The 18,870-nt window shown below is 48.1% G+C and overlaps 2 protein-coding genes across 2 annotated transcripts in view; both read right to left on the bottom strand.

Moving 5' to 3' along the window:
• Positions 1 to 3,303, bottom strand: part of AMOT (angiomotin) — a 60,885-nt gene extending 57,582 nt beyond the window's left edge. The window contains exon 1 of the mRNA XM_084535056.1: positions 3,098 to 3,303. The gene's annotated coding sequence lies outside the window, so the exon portion shown is untranslated. The remainder of the gene's footprint in view (positions 1 to 3,097) is intronic.
• A 3,010-nt stretch (positions 3,304 to 6,313) lies between these two features.
• PGK1 (phosphoglycerate kinase 1) lies at positions 6,314 to 18,649 on the bottom strand. Its single transcript, XM_084535055.1, has 11 exons — positions 18,501 to 18,649; positions 16,304 to 16,354; positions 15,060 to 15,215; positions 14,795 to 14,939; positions 12,930 to 13,033; positions 12,082 to 12,201; positions 10,134 to 10,248; positions 9,681 to 9,860; positions 8,806 to 8,983; positions 8,454 to 8,552; positions 6,314 to 6,797 (listed from the first exon to the last, which is right to left on the bottom strand). Exons 1-11 carry the CDS (start codon positions 18,563 to 18,565, stop codon positions 6,757 to 6,759), a joined length of 1,254 nt encoding a protein of 417 aa, XP_084391181.1. The 5' UTR covers positions 18,566 to 18,649; the 3' UTR covers positions 6,314 to 6,756.
• Between the last annotated feature and the right edge of the window lie 221 nt (positions 18,650 to 18,870).

Here is an 18,870-nt window from a genome sequence, read left to right as displayed (position 1 = left end):
GGAAATGGGAATGTCTCCTGGGGTAAGGGAAAGACGTGAGCTCTCTACAAATGTGCAAGGGAAGAAACCAAAGGCTTCTTTGTGTGTGTGCGCACTTTTCCAGGAATCCTCTTCCCTCCTCCCTCCCAGAAGCGGCACCACATTTCCCTGAGACCATTACAATAAGCAGCTGCAAAAGCCTCGTCCACACCACACCAGTGAACACCGGTGGTTTCCTTCTGTCCCCATGTCCTTCCAGGCCTGCTCTTCCATGTTTCTCCGTGTACCATCTGCCCCACACGCTATTTTTTCTTTTCTATTTAAGTTCTTTGGCCCTTTCTCCCATTCTCACCCTCTTTCTGCAGCTCAAGGTGTCTGCACTCCCTGCCGCCTCACTTCCACGGGTTCCCCGCTCACTCACAGCACATTTCCAGTGCCACCAGCATTTCTTGGCACCCCAAGTCATGCCTTGCTATTCAGATACCCCAGCACACCAGCCAATTACAGTTTAACACAATACATTTGAGTTTCACAAACGAAGAAATTACAGCACAGATGGATCAAAATCAGGCCTCTGCCAGACCCCATGGGTCTCAGGGACTCGTTTTAACATGACATGCAGTCAGCATCCCTTCAAGTTACCTCTGAAAACTACGCTGACAACCCCGTAGCCGAGACTAAGCCTCTTCACGAGAGGGTCAGAAAGGCAGGCTGGCCTTTCCCAGCTTTGTTCACAGCTCTTTTCGCGTATTTGAAGGAAATTTCCCAAGGCCACACTAACACAGGTGGTTTCCTCAGTAGTAAGAAAGCTGCTGAAGCTCATCAGATCCAGCCATTTCTACCTACAAGATGGTCCGTGCTTGCTGTTACACGTTACAATGGCAGTGTGAGATGCTGTTAGAGGCACACATTTCAGCCTTGTGATCCCCCACAAAACATGGGGCTGAAGTGGCAGCACTGATGTAGACGTATTCTAGAGCACTGGCTGCCTTAGCGAGGCGAACCATAAAGCCAAACTCCAATTTCTCTGCCTAACGAGAATGTTGCAATTAGGTCATCACCGAACGCTGCGTAACTGCAAATCAGAGCACAAACATTCCCACAGAGTAACTAATGTGTGACAGCAGGTATTTGGAATGAGAGCAAGGATTTCACCCATGCAGCCCTGCTGGCGAATTCTGTAGATAAACAGCAGTCCTGAGACAGTCAGCTTCCAGCGGGGACACCCGGGTGTAACAATACAGAGACCCACTGCAGTAGGAGCAGTTTAGAGCCCAAGCTCCCAGCCATGATAGTTCACACTGACTTTGAGGAAGTTGGCGTGCGGGGAGTTTTGTGGGTCAGAACACTATTTAGGTCGCATAGGAACTTGACCCAGGACACAACCTTCTTTGTATCTTCTGGAATCCAGTTTGAGCAACATTTCTAGTCTGCAGTAACTAGTTCTCTTCCGCTAAAAAAATGAACTAGTTCCATGCCTACCTTCGCTCAGTTCCGGCTGTAGGTTTTGATAACCCTCCGAACACCAGACCTTTATTCAAACAACCAGATAAGGGGCTCCTATAGGAGGAGGCTCTCGAGAATGCCTTCTGTCACAACCCTCTCCCTCTGGTGGGTCCTGCACAGGCACCTGGATGTACCTGCTGCGGGGGCAGCGAGGTCAGGAGAGTGAGGAGTCGCAGGTTAATGAGCTGCTGTTCTGATCAGGGAGATTAGGTTACAAGGCCATGCCTTTGAAGGCTGGCTACTTCAGCGCAGCCCTCTGGTTTACGACTGGGGATTTCTTTTAATTAGATTGTACTCTTAATTATTTATGGCCTATATTATCTGTGGAAGCTGCTGAAAAGTTAAGAATATCGGCCTTAATGAGGATAATTGGAATAATTATATTCTTACTTCTTTTGTAAAGCACCTTGAGCCTTCCTGATTAGAAGTGCTAGGACAGGATTAGTGGCTTAATGAAAAATTATTATTAAAAAGTGGAATAAAGATGAGGAGTGAATTAAAATGGAACTTGTTATTTTCTATCGCATTAGGGCTGAACTGAAGATCATTTATTAGAGGTGACACGCAGAAACTTTTAACCTGAATATCGAATGGGGATCTGTATGCTTTGCACAGGGGAGGATCCCAGGCAAGGAACCTGTGCCCAAGCGTTGTGGAAAGTGAGAGCAGCCCCACAGGAGCCTGTGCCATGGAAATGCTGGGGCGTCCTACCATATGCTGGTGATTCAATTATTTCGGGCTATTTACAGCACCAAGCAAAAGCAGCAGACGTTTAAGGTCACACACCAAGTTCTTGTTTGACTAAAGATTCAGCCTTCCGGCCCTTACCTTTATCAAAAAGATATCCTGGGAGAGAGACAGATGGAACCGTGGTTCTGCCTCAACCATATGGCAAGTCCGATGGCGAACATTTATTTACAGGCCTACCTGAATCGGTCTGCTAACAAAAGGCACAATCTTCGCACCTGAGGGCAGACCGCCAAGCAGCAGCAGGGACAGCTAACCCCAGCCCTGAGGGGGCTGGTGGGACCCCATTCCTACAGGGCAAGGCCCCAAAAGCAGAGCTGTTCAGCACTGTGGGCTTATCACCCACACGCTGAGGCTTTCCCCTCGCAGAGCTGGAGGACTTGGAGTCACCTCTGGTCCACCTGGGGACCGGGCTGCTGCGGGTGCTGGGGGCCAGCAGGGTCGGGAGGCACCGGGCAGGGCAGGGACCTGTCCTGCAGGGCTGCGGGCAGCACAAACACCCCCGGGCCGGGAAACGGAGCCGGGGAGGGTCGGGACAGCTCCGCTCCCTCCTCTGAGGGTTTGCGGATACCCACAGCAAACCCTCGCAGCCCTCTCCCCTCCCACGAAGGGACTTCTCCCTCTCTGGGGGGGCAGCGGGGAGCCGGGGTTCGTGTCCGAGGCCGGCTTTTCCCTCAGGCTGGGCGAGCGGCCGGGGTCCCCGAGGGGAGGGCCGGGGCCGCGTCCCCCCGCTCCCCGCCGCACCTGCCTCCGAGCCCGGCGGGCAGGGCCCTACCCGGGGCACCACGAAGCCGCCTTCCCCTCCCGGAGCCGGCCTCAGAGCGGCGGCCAGAGCCTCCCCTTCTCCTCCCCTCCCGCTTCTTACCCGGCGGGCGCCTGCCCCGGCGGCCGCCCGTTCATCCATCGTGCCGCTGCCCCCGCCGAGGCGACAAAGCCGGCATGGCAACGAGAGGCGCCGCGGAGCTCGGGGAGGCGCCTTCGGTTATTAACTTTCACCAGGCGGCCCCGACTACGGCACCCGGCATCCCTCGTTGGGCCGGGCGCTGTGGAGACTGCCGGGAGGCGTAGTCCGCCCTCCTCTTCCTCCTCCTCCTCCTCCTCCTTACGGCCGGCTCCGCCTCGCCCGGCTGAGGGGAGGCGGCCATGGGCGGGACGGAGCTGCCCCGTCAGGCTCTGCTGGGTCCCCCCGCAGCTCCTCGGCAGCAGGCAACTGAGGGGCTAAAAGCGTTCAAGTCCTTTTCAGAAACACCCTCCAGGCTGTGAGGTGCGCAGCAGAGCCCGGTGTCCAAAAATAAAATCAAAAGACGGAGGTGGTTTTACCGCCGGGGGAGCGGGATGCGCCCCACGGGGTGGCTTGCCTCACAAAATGGCTGCTGCCCACCCGGGGGCCCCTCTGTGGAAAGGCAGCGCTGGAGCGCGCAGTTTTGCTGTTTCCGATGTGCAAAGGTACATTTGCACTGCAGTTGGCCTCCTGGCTGGCCAAATCTGCAATTATTAAAGATATTTTGCCCTGCCTCTGGCACACCAGGGCTGATGGCTCTGCCTGTGGCCCTGAGTCACCAGTGCTACCTGTGACTGCAATTTTCAGTACTGAGTAACTTGAAAAACTGCCATCAATTACGCTTTTTACTATGCGGAAACACTTTCTCTACCTCCTGCCGTTTACAGTAGACTGTAATTTATACAGGGAGACACCCCTAAGAAAGCCCATGTATTTTCTGCCTAAGAGAAGCTTATTTTACTTTCCTGACTGCAAACTTACTCTTTCACAGCTATGAGGACCTAAGTTCATCTCAGCTATGAGGACCTAAGTTCTTCACAATTTATTTATTTATTTTTTTATCTCACTTGGTTATCAGCCCATTGAAAAGCTAAATCTGCACCTGGCAAGCTTTTTGCAACTGCTTCATCTTTTAACCTCTCTTCCACGTTTCTAACTAGCATCATTGCCCCCAAACCACTCGCAACAAAAGGCACCCAAAGGCAGAACTGTCAAGGATGTGTGTCTAGAATTATCTCCAAACATACACAAAAATAATCCAGAAAGAACAGTGTGACTCCAACAGATGTAAAATGTAACAATGGAAGCACCTCTAGATGCCTCAAAATATTTTATAATTTCAGTAGTGGTTACTAAAACAAAAACTTAATAGGTAAAGCTTACATAATGAAGTTGTCTTTAATCAACTGCTGGTCATCAAGTGTACAGCTCCCGCAGTCTAGGCTTCATCCCCTTCACTTTAAAACCCTTAAAACCAAGCGTCTGTCAGGGTGAGCACACAGACCTGAAAGTTGTAATAGTTAAAATAAACACATGAAAACAAACACCACCACCACCACCATTTTAAACATGAAAAAGCAAGCATCCAAAGTCACGTGAAAAGATGCTTTTAAGCGCAGATGTCTGTGTTTGTGGAGCCTTGTGACTCCTTGCTATATTCGACTACAGACAGCTTTGTTTTGTTGCTTGTGATGAAGGAGGGGAGGGGGAAAAAAGTGAGGTAGTGGCCACACACCGACCTTCACTGTAAACACCAAGAAAGGAACTATGGAGGGAAAGTCTTGTTTTTGCTCCATGGGAATCCAGCAACATGGGTATAAGAGTGACACTAAAATGGGCTGTGCTGTCATGAGGCCTTGTTTGCCAGAGCCAGACAAGAATGGTCTGTTATAAAACATGGTGGAATGTTTGTTTTTGTAGTACTGGATTTCCAAAATCCATAGTCTTTTTGTGGCCGACAAGCTCACTCTTTTCTTTGCCTCGTTACCGCAGCTGTCGGAGGTCTGCACCCCTGCCTGGAAAACATGAGTAACAGCTAGAAAGCAATCCTAGCAAAAATCTGCATCATTCATGCGTAATCAGACAATGCTTGGGAGAGTTACAAAGGAAGGGAGGAGGAGAAAACCACAGCGCTGCAGACATTTGCATGCTTTCTAGTTTCTTTGCAAGAGTTACTTTTAGGTATAAAATGCATTAAGTTTCATATGCAACTTTATATATGCTTTAACTTTCTTGGGCTTTGATTCACATCCCACTGAGACCTAGCAAAATTTGGCAGATCGGCCGTGTCTGTTTCCAGCACATACCTCCATTTTGTCTTGGCAATACTGTGCATGTATACACCAATTAAGAGAAAAGCATGCTCTGTTGTGGCTTGCTGCTTACCTCAAAGACTCTCTCCGTGGTTCATCCCAGCTGCTTTGTTCAACTCAGACCACACAGAACACCCCAGATGGCACCTGACAGAGCAGGCAGTGCTGCTTTACAGCAGTTTCTATTGTGATCCAGCTAGAAGATGCACAGGCAGTTCAGCTGGACCACTGAGTTCTCTTGCAGTTCCTGTGAGCAGAGCTATGGCTCAATCCAAACCACACTTTGGGCTGACTTCAAACCAATCTAAAGTTCGGCACAGCCCTGGGTTTGGTTTAGAGCCACCCTGTGCTTGCATTTGGGTCCTGGAGCAAGGATAGGAGCCAACCCCTGACAGCCAAAACGGGAATTCCACCTGCATCCATTTGCACCATGCTGGTGCTCCTCCACTAACAGTCCTTGTGGGTCTGCGGTGTGCTTAGTCCCCAAACACAAGCCCGATTGTCCAAAGCAGGTGCTTTGCTATGCTAGTTTTAGTGGTTTTTTTGGATCACATACTCAAGCAAAGGAGTGCTGCGGTTCTCTTTGCATATAAAGGAGAGGTAAGAATCTTCTTTTTTACCTGTATCTTTAGAGGTTCCAGTTCTCAGATTACATACATTAGATGCCTACTACATAGCAAGTTCTCTGGAGAGAACCACACTTTAAAAAATGTGCAAATTTAACCATTACTGCACATTCAAAAATTCATCTTTCTTACTTGATGGTATGGAAGTTTCAACATAACAGTGTATCTGCAACAACTTCCTTACCAACAAAGTTCACTTTGATGACTGGATGCTTACAAATCCATGGATAAAAACAAAAGGATATTTACAAATACTGCAATTAGCACAAAAAGAAAAAAGATCTGACTCCTGATGCTTAGGACAAAGGTATTGTAACATAACCTGTTCCAAAAAATGTGAAAGAAGGACCACATACAAGTTGTTGGCATTTTAAATATGTTTATTCAGCAGCTATTACAATCAGCCTCCAAAAAACTGGAGTCCCCTCTTGTTTCTGAACTGTGGCAAGTGATGAAAATGCCTGCTAGGAACATTGAAGAAGCTACACAGTGCACTCCTTTCTGAGAAACAGACATGGCTACTAGGGATTAATCTCTTTGAAAAGGCAAAATATAAATATATACACTCTAAATCCACAACAACGGTTTAAACGCACTACATTAATTCAAGTGGGATAAGAGTGGACAAATCCACATCATGTAAACTGCAGTCGCATCGTCTCTCTCCTGTCTTCTCCTCCAACCCTACCCAGTTTCGGTTTACATTCTGTGATCTGCCTATCGCAGAGATGAAATACAGAAGCGCTGAAGTGTTGAATCTCAGGGGCTGTGCACGGGACCAGGAGCTGGGGTGATGCACCGTGCTCTACACGTTGCTCAAGGCATCCACGCCAGGAAGAACTTTACCTGTTAGGGAAAAAAAATCCCAATAAAGTTAAGGACCCTCCAACTGTACTTTGCTTTATGCTTACAACTGCAACATTTACACAGATAAAAAAAACAAACTAGAGGTTAAAGATGGCTCTACGTGCATTCCCGTTGACATCTGTGGCTATGAAGGCATATGGGTTACATTTAAACTGCTCCATGCAGCAAATACATTTTGGGGCTGTGGTGAGTATCCAGAGCACAGCTGCACTCGTGTGTCAGCAGCAGATTAACAGCCCACAGTTGTCAATGCTCAATTAACAATAATGCTGAGTTTCTATCCAAGTTCCTGCTAGGGGCAGATCCAAACACCTAAAGATATTTTTCCATGCAGCTTGATGGCAAACAGATTTTTTGATCGGACCTAGGGAGTTGCTGCATACTTTCTTCAATCCCTAATGACATGTAAAGAGTATTTTGGAGCGTGTGGTGGAAATTTTAAGAATGAATTAAGAAAAAGGAACGGAGCCTGCTATAAGACTTGAGTCTTTTCTTGGGACTGAAACACCCAGGTCCAGATATCTGCACACCTCATTCCAACGGAGGGGAGTAAGGAACACGCTCCTCTTTGGGTACGGGGGCCCCGCATTTTTTTATTTTACTTTTATTTTTAAGTGCAACGCTTTTGAAAGCATCTTCTTAGCTTATTGTCCTACTTTAATAATGAAGGGAAAGCTTTCTGCTCACCCCCAACCTACCTTTGAATGCACAAGCTGTGTGGCAGCACTGAATTTTAACACTGTTCACAACCAACCAACTATTTTTTCTTTTTTAAATAATCTTCAGAGGCTTTTCTAATTAGCTAGACTTCCGTTACATTTAAAAGATCACACACACAAACCCACATTTTGGGCCAAAACTTAGACAACTTTGTCCTTGCGAATAAATCAGTTGCACAGTTTCATTCTAGCCATCTGCATTCTTTCCCTTTCCCATCACTCCCTAGGCAACAGAAACAAAAGCTCTGTCTCACACGTAACTGCTGGAAACCAACAGCTGCAATGCAGTTTATTGCAGTTTCTCTTCTACAGAGAAGTTGACAGCATTAGATAATTTACACATATTGGGAAACAGCTAATTACCAGAGGAAATAAAAACTCATTTAGAGTACAATGCGACTCATTAGAAGAATCCTGTAAATTCTCACCATTTTGGATTCCGAGTATTCTTGTGCAGATTTGTGAAGTGATCACTAGAGGGCTCCCCAAAACCAGGGGATTTTAAACAATGCTCCCAAAAGGAAGCTTGTAAACCAGAATTCCGGACTATTCTGATGAGATTTCCCTAACAGAAACTGGAAACTATGAACAGCCTGGTTAACGCGTCTCAGGGAATCATCTATAAATAAAAGAGCCTGCTCTCAAGGCTGTTTTACTTTCTATTCCAGCTTTTTTGCTGCCAGGGAGTGGCAGTCTATGCTATTTGCAGGAATACTCCATTTTCTTTCCTCTTCCTCTAGAAGGCAGAAAAAAAGAGCTATGAGGATCTCATTGCTCTCATTGTTCAAAAGCTACCTGCAACTCCACTTGGTGAAACAGAGAAGACATTCACCCTGTTGTGCTTTTCTGACTATCAAAGCAAGGCAGAGCACCCAGAACTGCCCGATTTGCTCAAACAAGAGAAAAGAGCAGTTACCCTCCAGCAGTTCCAGGCTGGCGCCACCTCCAGTGCTGACGTGGCTAACTTTATCCTCAGTATTCCACTTGGCACAGCAAGTAGCTGTATCCCCACCACCTGTAGCACAAGAAAATGCAATGAGACAGAAGAAATTAGAATTTTGTTCAGCTTAAGGCACAAAGCCTTGCTGCAGGCTGGTTCTGTTCCCAGATCCTCAGTACATACAGCAATTTTTGAAGTCACATCTGCACGCTGAAGGAAAACTGAAAGCATTACGAAGAGAAACAATTTGACCACATTTTTAATGTGGTGCTAGGAGACAAACCTCCTTGTTGGATTTAGAAAAGGAAGAACGCATGCAACTCCTTACCAATAATGGTGATGCAGCCCTTGCCAGTGACTTCCACCACTTTGTCCATCAGAGCTTTGGTTCCTTTGGAAAACTTGTCCCACTCGAAGACACCCACGGGACCGTTCCACACTATTTGCTTGGCCCTTCCCACAACTTCAACAAACTTCTTCACGCTTTCAGGGCCACAGTCCAAGCCCTAAGACAAACAAGAGAATTCAGATATACCTCCTGCCAAGCCTCAGCTTAAATCACCAATGCCTTTTTGGTGGGATCCTCAAAAGCTTCCCCCCCCTTTCCTTAAAGATCCAAGCTAACAACCCTGCTATTCACACCACATTGTCAAACACCTGACAAGTCCAAAGCCTATAGCTTTGCAGGCCTTGTAGGGCTTGGTGGTGCTGTTTTCGTGGTATCAAACTTGCCACTGACTTAGATACAGCAGACCAGACATGAAGCAAGAGTTTCTCTGTATGCTAAGGAACAAAGCGACTTGTCAGCAGCTGCTGCTGCAGCATGGAGTCTGGAGTGGTATTTGTATTCCTAGTATGAAGAACTCATTTTTAAAATCAATGTCAGAAGCATAAAGTCTTAGTTAGAAGCTTTTGCCAACTAATTAAATTCGAGTCAAATAAAAGGGACTCCTCTAAAACCTTCAGATCTGAATGCAGTAGGATTTTTGCTGTTTTAATCCAAATCTCTACAAAAGCTGTTTTACACTTAAAAAATCAGGACAAGCCACAGGGCTTTCTATTTATTAAGCCCAAGAACTCCACGCAGCTAGGCTGCCTTCAGAAACAATAGCAATGGATCTCAATTACTCTTTTTATTCCTTTAAGGCATGCCTTTCCCACCCCAGTGCTCCCTGTTATTCTCCCTAGCCCATCGAAACCTACCATCCAGCCAGCAGGAATGCCCGAAGCCACCGTGGCTTCGCCAGTCTGTGCATGCTCATCAAATTTGTCCGCAGTGATGAAGTCAACAGGCAGAGTGATCTTCACACCGTTCTTCTCTGCCTTGGCCATCAGGTCCTTGACAATTTTTGATCCCTCTTCATCAAACAAAGAGTTGCCAATCTGCAGAAGTTATTTGGAAAAAATGAAAGGCATTTGTTTAGCTGCTGGTTGGGACAGAAAAGCACAGCGGCAGTCAGGCCACACCATTCAGCAGTTCTGGGAAGTTTTCTTCGAGCACTAAGACACATTCTGCAATCCAATTTTTGCAAGCTGATTGTCAAGCAACTTCTGAGTGCTCCCTGCTCTTGCGGGGAGCTCACACACCTCGTTTCCAATCCCACCATATATACTGACCGTATTTTTTTCCTAGGAGCAGACTTGCTCTTTTCTTACCTGCATGTTGTTGAGCACTTTAAGGAAGGTGAATGCCATTCCACCACCGATGATCATCTCATTGACCTTATCCAACATGTTATTGATCAGCTGGATCTTATCCTGAACTTTTGCTCTGGTGAAGGAGAAAAGGAAAGAGAACAAACAGTGCAGTCACTGCCCAGAATTCTCAGACAGACTTCATTCTATCTTGAACTAAGCAGGAAGCCTCACCAACGACTTCTTGGATAAGAATTTGAAGCAGAACTATCCAACTGCTAGTCAGTACTGGCAATTCTGATACCTCAAGGTTTTTCTGAGAGAATGGTCCAACAGAAAAGTTATGGGGAACGGGCAGAAAGGGAATTTGGGAAATCAGCAGGTCAGTATTAAACAGCAACTTACAAGAGCGTTCTTAGCCCTCTGTTTTTCACCTACTGAAATATAAAATTAATTTGGCACTTTAAAGGCTGGTTCCCCTGACTGTCCATCCAAGCAGAGCAAAGATCAGATCTCAGATCTCTACCACGCACAACCATGGCCCGACCCCAGATCCACTGCACCAGCTGCCGTACGCCCAGCTCCTGTAACCCGCCCGGGCCCAGCACCCCATCACGCTCATAGCCCCAACATCCCACCATCTGGGATAACAATGCCAAAATTACTTCATATGGGAATGGCAGGAAGCAACAGTAAATAGACAAATCTTTTACCAGCCCCCTTTATGCCCTGTGTCGTTGTTACCTAAAGAAAGCTTCATGAAGACCCTAGAAAATTACCAGGCTGACACTCCAGAGACTTGCATTGCTATCTGTATGGCTATGCCCTGCTTCAAGACATTAGACAAGACCCTTTCCTCTTCTTCCTTCAGTTACCTTATCTCTAAAACAGTGATAATGATACAGATTTCCTTAATGAAATACTTTCAGACCTCATCCAAATAAATAGGCAGTGCCTCTATAATTCCAGCCTCAGTAACTGCAGAGAGCTCTGGTGCAAACCAGCCACCAGCAAGAAATTTTTGTTTCTTTCTTCTGTGCACATCCTGCTCCTGGCACTGAAGTTACTTTCCTGCACATGGTCTTTCTTTGCCAACACATTCTATTTCCACCTCCTTAGTACAGTTCTCAGTACAGATTCCTGGTCCAGTTTTGTTATGGATAAGCAATAGCCAGCCTGCAAGTGTGGGTCACCTGCAGCTCTAAATCTTGGAAGGGTGCCAATAAAAAGAAAGCACTGCTCATTATAATCAAGATCACAGAAAAAGTATAAAATGAGAACTGAGTACTACTTCTTGCAGAGCGTGTTTTTGGGTGCAAAGAACAGGAATAAGCCACATAATTTTATCATCACGGGGACGTTACCATGTCCAAGCTCTGTGTCACTGTATTTTACAAAGTATTTTAATTCACCTGATGAACTGAAACACTTCCATAGAAGTGTGCATGTTTCAAAAACCGGCAGCAATGAGAATTTATTTCTACACACAAGCAGTCATTTGGTTTTGCACCTTCAATTCTCTTTGCACGCTAGCTGCTGCTAGAGAACAGAGACCCGGGCAACTACAGTAGGCCACGGTTGCATAATGCCCGACCGTGTCAACTTACACAGCGCTGAGCTTGCAGGATGCTTGTACTCTGAACCACAGAGGAAAGGTCACTGACAACATTTCAGGGCCAGCATGTGTGTCAGTTCTGGGTCAGCCGCCCAGCGAGCTGCCCTGGGCTGTCTCAGGGGGATGCGAGAGGCCACGAGGTGTGAGCAGACCCCGACAGTATCACCACAGGCCTGGATGGGGTAAGGTAGCTCCCACTTAACCCACATTTTACAGAGATCTCAAGAATTATCTGCAAATCTGAACTGCAGGTACAGCTCAAAGGAAAGCACTTGTTTGCAGCAAGCCAAAACAACCCTTCAGTTATGACAGAGGTAGTGAAGAGAAATAAGTTGTTATGCTCTTGAGTCTTACCCTCCCAGAATTGCTAAGAAGGGTCTCTCTGGGCTCTCGAGGGCCTTCGCAAAATAATCCAGTTCTTTCTTCATCAGGAAGCCTGCAGCCTTCTGAGGAAGATTGACACCTACCATGGAACTGCAGAATGAAGATAAGAGTAAGGAAAGGAAAAATGTTCTACCAGTGAAGGTCCAAACATCCGTGTGTCTCACAGCACTAAAATTCTTTAGTCAGCTACAGCAAGGAGCGCAGCTCCTACCGGCATGGAAACAAACATGGGGATTTTCTTTTCCTAGTTCGATAAGCCAGCTGTAAAGTTGACTTTCCAGCATTGCTTTTGCACAGCCTTTTTGCTATGTGATATGTTTACAGCATCAATTAGTAATCCAAAGTGATGAGGGACAAAAGCGTAGGAGGAACAGACATCTTCCTCCAGTAACGCTGATTAGGAAATCGAGCTCCAAGATGAGCACTGCAGATTCTCAAACACACACATCTAACCATGCTCCATGAGAATAACCCATCTGGAACTATTCATCTTCAGGAAAACAGGTCTGCTGAATTTGTAGGACAATTAATAAGAGTCCTAAGCAAGTAATTTTGTATCTTCAAAGCCTAAAATGTTAATTCAAGTCTTAAGAGTTTCAACTGTTGCCTGTTCTCAGAGGTAAACTTTAGATAGCATATGCTGTAGAGAACTGTCTTCTCTAAATATGTCACTCAGGAATAAACACAGCAGAATAATGGGATAAGCTCCAAAATAAGTTAATTTTAAGTAAGGGCTTTTAACTGTGTGTAGTTTTAACTGGGAGCAAACCTTAGCATCATTCTGCAGTTCTGCCTGTGGACAGAAAAGGGATACATACCTGTGAGCGCGGTGGGCAGTTCCAAAAGCATCGTTAACATAAACATCTCCCAGTTTAGAAAGAGAGGCTCTGAAAGCATCCACTTTTGCAGAATCAGCCTTGATCTAAAGGGAAAGAATTACAAGCTTGTGCTATTCAAGTCACGGAGTAGATACTGAAGCTGTTCAGTACATACTGAAGCTGCTGAAGTCAAATTCAGCAATTAACAAGCAATTGATTCGTAACCCCAAAGCAAAGAAAAAATCAGCTGGAGAAATTCATCTGTTTATCCTGGGGTTCACTGCATTTCATATGCTCTTTTCCAGTCCAGCAGAAGCCACAAAAACGTTTAAATGGTTTAAACTCCACTTTAATCCCTCTGAGCCTGCTCCTACATCCCTGAGGACTGTTCCCATTGCAGGATCTTGGTACACCAACAAGGTAGGAACGAGCTGCACTACAACCAACCTCTTGGTCTGCTCACAGATCTCTGTTTGTGGGGCGATCCCAGGTAACACAGGAAGGGTGTGCAGAGACAAGGTGCTAACAAGATGAAAGCAAACTTGCTCATGCTCACCTACTGACCAGCGACAGCATGGTAGCTAAGCTCCTGAGGGATTCATTTAGTGTCTGCTCTGAGGATTAACTTATAAATAGCACACACACTATGACAGGCCACAGCCGTAACAGCCAGCAAAGGAAAGCTGGGGACAGGTTGAGTGGGCAAAACCAGAGGCGTTTCTGCCGAGACCTTCTCCACCCTTCAAGTCCTCATGGGATGGCTCAAGTTGTTCCATTTTCCTTCCCACCTTGAGAAAAACAGCAGAACTCTCTAACAGCAACTGCTCAGAGCGCGTTCACTGCCACATGCTGTTAAAGAACCTCCTGGACTGGCAGTTGGGCGATCCCTGACTGCCTGCCTTACTGCTTTATCAGCTCACCCCCTGAGCGAGGGCTCTCCTGCTGCCTCTGCTAGCACACAGCTCTAATTCTAATTCAGGGACGATGGCAGCAAGGCACTCTAAGACAGGCCAGACGGGTTCAGCACAGCTTTAGCGGCCCTTTTATTCACACAGCCTAGCCAAAGGGACTACACAGACTCTAAAATAATGCTGTCAACTCCTCCTTTACTTGCTAAATGTCCTGGCTTTACACGAAGAGATGAAGTGCTCCGATCAAATCCCGGAACATCTGGAAGCTGAACGCAGAGGCTTTTAATGAAGGAATCCCCTACCACCGGATCTGCCTCGGAAAGACATCTCTCAAGTACTAGCTAACAACCCATGGTCTTGCACTGCATCTCCATTCCCACAGCACTGACTGTCACCTGGTAAGATGAGAAGCTGGTCTGCCAGCTGCAGCTCTCCTGTCGTGCCCAACTGCTTTACATGCTTCTGTACACATACAAGTGCATAAAATCAGTTCCCAAAGCCAATTTAATTTTCATCCCACTCTTCCCCCAGCCACCACATTGGCTTTCAGTGGCACGAGGCTGTGGTAATTCCAGACCAGCTCAATTTCTCATTGTCACCTGGAGCTGCAAAGGCTCACTGGTTCTCTGGGCCATTTTCCTAAGCGCCAGGAGTCCTGTGTCAGCCCCTAAAGGGCAGCGCACGATGCCAGCATTCCCCTCCACGCACCAAATCTGCGAGGAGCCAAGGCCTGCGGAAAGTCACCGGGTCACCATGGCTAAGAAAAGCAGCTGTCTGGAGCAAGCCTTCTTCATGACCTTCAAGAAAATGTCAGAGGTGCAAGGCAGCCTGGCTCTCCACGGCTGCTCTGAGAGCAGGCAGGCTTCTAAAGGGTTTGACAATCTCAGCACTACAGAATATGTAAGCATCAGTTTAAAGCATTAGGCACACACAAAACTAGACTTGATGCTTCACCTTGTTCCCTGAAGCATCCTTCCCCTTCCCTTCTTCTTCTACGTGGAAGCGGAGGTTCTCCAGCAGGATGATGGAGCCAGTTGCAGGATTAGCGCAGGCCTTCTCCACGTCAGGACCAACACAGTCCTTCAGGAAAGTCACCTCTCTGCAAACAGAAGACACACACCCCGTCACCCTACAAGCAACTCTTCCTTTCTGAAAGGAGAGCACCCAGGTCCACGCACAGGGTGGGCCTGACACGCGCTGAGCTGCTCTTCTACTTCACCTGCCCATGAGCGCTTTAAGCTCCACAGCGACCGGGGCCAAGGAGAACTTGTCGGGCATGGGGACACCGTCGGGGCGACCCAGGTGACTCATCAAGACCACGGACTTGGCTCCATGGTCCAGGCAGTGCTTGATGGTAGGAACGGCCGCCTTGATCCTGTAGGGGCAGGGAAAAGCAAGTGGAAAAGGATTCAAGGAGTGTTTGCTGTGGAAGAAGGCTGACTGAGCACTTACACAAGAGCCCCTAAAGGGGAGGGAAGTTGTCCCTCAAAAAGGGCAAGAGAAAGCACAGAGCTGGGCAGAATGATTGTTTAACCACTGTTAATGGTTCCACACAGCTCAGCCTCCCCCTCACAGACAGCAGGGCTCTGCCACCAGGACCTCCTAAAAGGGAGGCTGGGCTTCAAAACTTACTCTAGGATAAACATCTCAGTCTAATCACACCCCACAGAGGGCATCTTTCCCTGCAGAGCTAACCCAGCCTATTCCTTTCCCAAGGACTGTGACAATCCCCAAAGCACAGCCACCACACATCATGCATCAGCTAAGTTCTCTGTCCTGGCATGTTTTCACTTGTTCTACTGTTATCTTCTGCAAGATGTGGGAGAGAGAAGTAAAATTCATCTCGTCATTCAAATTCTGCTGATTGTTTGTAGCTATGAAATGCCAGGAAACATCTGAACATAACCAGGCTTCCTTATTTAGTGATCCTGAGCCAAAAAAAGGAATGATGCGGACGCTGACCAGTGGTGAACAAAACTGGCACCCGCCCACAAACACTGGAGGAGCTAAATGAGACATCTGCTATCACTGCTCCTAAACCCCGTGTCTCTGCATGCTGCCCAAGTGTGCTAATGTTAGACAACAAGTGAACACAGCCCCAGGGTAAGGAGCCAGGACATCTTCTGGTGCTACTATCAAAACCAGCAAACACAGCTGAACAGACGCGTGGTTGTGACACAGCCATAATGCTGCAACCATGTGTAAGGAATGAAGTTTCAGGATCTGTACAGTGATGTTTTCTATGTGCTTTCCACAGCAGCTACAGTGAGAGTAAGCTAGTAGTAACTCTCATAGTAACTACAATTTGCAAATAGCTGCAGGAGTTTTAACCAACAGCTGTCAGACCTTCCCTGAGACACCTAATACTCAGCGATTAGGCAGGGACAGCTTAACCACAGCAGCACTGCGGGTACTGCGAACAGAACCAGGCCTCAAATCAAAAAACAGAAATCAAAGGCTCACCTTTGGTTGTTGGTTATTTTGTGATCCTTCATTGGAACATTGAAGTCAACCCTAAAAAAAAAAGAAAGCAGAAAAAGTTTAAGTATTTAAAACTTGTTTTTACAAAGAGCAAGGTAACCTGCAGGAAGGGAGCTGCCTAGAAGAGCAATGTTGTGGTTAAGGTTAGGCTAAGATTTTTAGCTGCCTTGTGCATTTCAAATCGGTATCTTCTCAGCCATTTGTGCTTGTAATGAATACAACTGGAGAAAAAGCATCCCTGTGTGACTTTATGAAGCTACACTGTCAATCCAACCCAACTCTCATGGCTGTAGGAGTGATGATGCTGAAACAGAAAACAAAGCTGGGATTGAACAAGCTCCTGCTTGCTTTTTCCATTTTTAAAGCCATGCTCCCAGATCACTGCCTAGCAGGTTCCAAGGGAAAGGAAGCAAATAACGAAAGGCGACATTGTGCTCTCCAAAGAGGCTTCTGAAATACCCAGCTGGACTACTATGGCAGGCAAGCAAGCTCACAGAAGCTGCCCAATTACTGCTTACAGCTCTGAGTTTCTGCTCTCAGCAGCTCTGATCTCTCCAGAGCCGAGTACTGCAGCTACCACATGCCCGTGGGAAGACCTGACTAGATCCAAGGGTCGCTTCCCTCACACACCAGAGGAAGGGATGGCAGGAAGGAATTTTATCAGTTTCTCTAGCGCACCTTGTGCCCACGTGGTGACCAGCTGCAGCAGGAGGCTGTTTCGTAACAGCCACGAGCAGAGATTACTCACCCAGCCGCTTTCCTCCTCCCTGTCTCGCTCAGAGAAAGCGTGGCCACGGCGTGACCGTGGATGAGCAAGATCTTTTTCTTCCGGGGAGGAAGGGAGCGTCTAACTGGCTGTAACAGCGCATCAGAATGAGGAATGTGAAGTGCTCTGTTCACCTTTATCCTTCATCACTCCACGTCTATACACACAACACTGAAATTCTGGAAGTTGCTTGAGTTTCCTTGTAGCCTGCTCAGCACTAGAACCACATGGGAAGGCTGACAAAAGCTGCCAGCAAAGCAGGAGTAACTGAGCAGAAAAAATTGAACTGGCAGCCCATGGTACAGTGGACTAATTCCATAAAGGGGACAGGAAAACATCATCATCATGCTGCTTTTCTGAAACAGGGGGAATAAGAGAACAGTTTGCTTTACAGAGCCATTGGAGCTACAGAAGACCAGGTTCACCCTTTCTCCCCACCACAGCTATGGCCAGTGAAATCTGAGCTCTCCCTGAACCTTTTCTCTTCCCCAGTCCTAACATCTACCTTGTTCTGCCTTAGGCACTAGGCCTGGAAGGTAACGTTATGAACATACCAGAATTACAATGAACATGAAGAGAAAGAAGACGGGTATCGATTTTAGTAGCACTAAGAGCACGTGGCGACTTTTGGGGGAGATGAGGTGCAGGCAGGAAACTCACGAATTAGCACCAACTGCTGCCTCACTCCGCCTTTGCAGCCAGGCACGGGCCTGCAGGCGGGTTATGCCCATTATCTGTGCCCACAAGCTGGCTAACCCATCCCCTGATTAAAAAAAAAAAAAAAAAAGTACGTTGTTATAGAGATAAAGGTCTTTTTTTTTTTTTTGTACCAGATTTATGAAACACGTGCAAATCCCAAGCTAGCTTCTCGTTATGGGAGCTGATTTTTAGCCATCTAACTTTGAGGGACCTACATCAAAATAAGACAGGAGAGACAAAATAACGAGACGGGGGAGGCAAGCTGCAGCCTCCGCACCACACAGGGCAGCTGATACAAACGGGTGGCAGTAAGGTGACCTTGGAGAAAGAAACCCAGGGTTAGAGGAACTTCATACCTCACCTCCCAGCACCTGGCCGCCGCTCCCGCCCAGGCTTTGAGCACACCCGCAGCTTTGCAGCCAATTCCTGCCTCAGGAAGCAGGCGATGCCTGCAGCCCGGCCCCCGGCCCGAGGAGCAGAGCCATTCCCGGCTGTTCTCTCACCTTACCCTCACTCATTTCAGCTCTGCGCTAAGGGAAGGGGAGCTGGGGGAGAGATTCTTCTGGAAGGGCCTTTTCTGGAGCCCTCTCCCACAAGGAGCCCACAGCAGCGGGCTGCACCACCCCCCCCCCCGCCCCCTCAAGGGGCCCTGACGGCGCTGAGAGCCGCGGGCAGGGCCTGGGGAGAGCCGCTCCCCCCCGCCCAGCTCCTCACCTCATAACAACCCGCTTGCCCTTCACGTCCACCTTATCCAGGGTGAGTTTGTTGGAGAGAGACATGGCTGCAGCCGCTGCGATCCGCACCCTCCGCCTGCCACCCGCCTTCTGAGGCGCTGCCCGGCCCGCCTCGCCGGCCTCACGCTCGGCCCGCCCCTGCCCACGTCCCATTGGGCCTCGCCGCCCGCCGCGCGCTCCCATTGGGCGAACCGCCCGCCCGTCAGCCGAGCCGCCCAGCCCCGCCGTCAGGCCTGGCTGCGGCAGGGCCTGGTCACGTCCCGCACGGAGCCGGCGGGGGCGGGGCCGCCTGAGGGCAGCCCAGGCCGCCGCTATGGGGCCGCTATGGGGCCGTTGGGGTGTGGGGCCGC

This window comes from Aythya ferina, assembly GCF_964211825.1.
Source record: "Aythya ferina genome assembly, chromosome: 13".
NCBI lineage: Eukaryota > Metazoa > Chordata > Aves > Anseriformes > Anatidae > Aythya > Aythya ferina.
The sequence above is the reverse complement of the archived record's forward strand: the minus strand, read 5'-3'. Positions and strand labels throughout refer to the sequence as shown.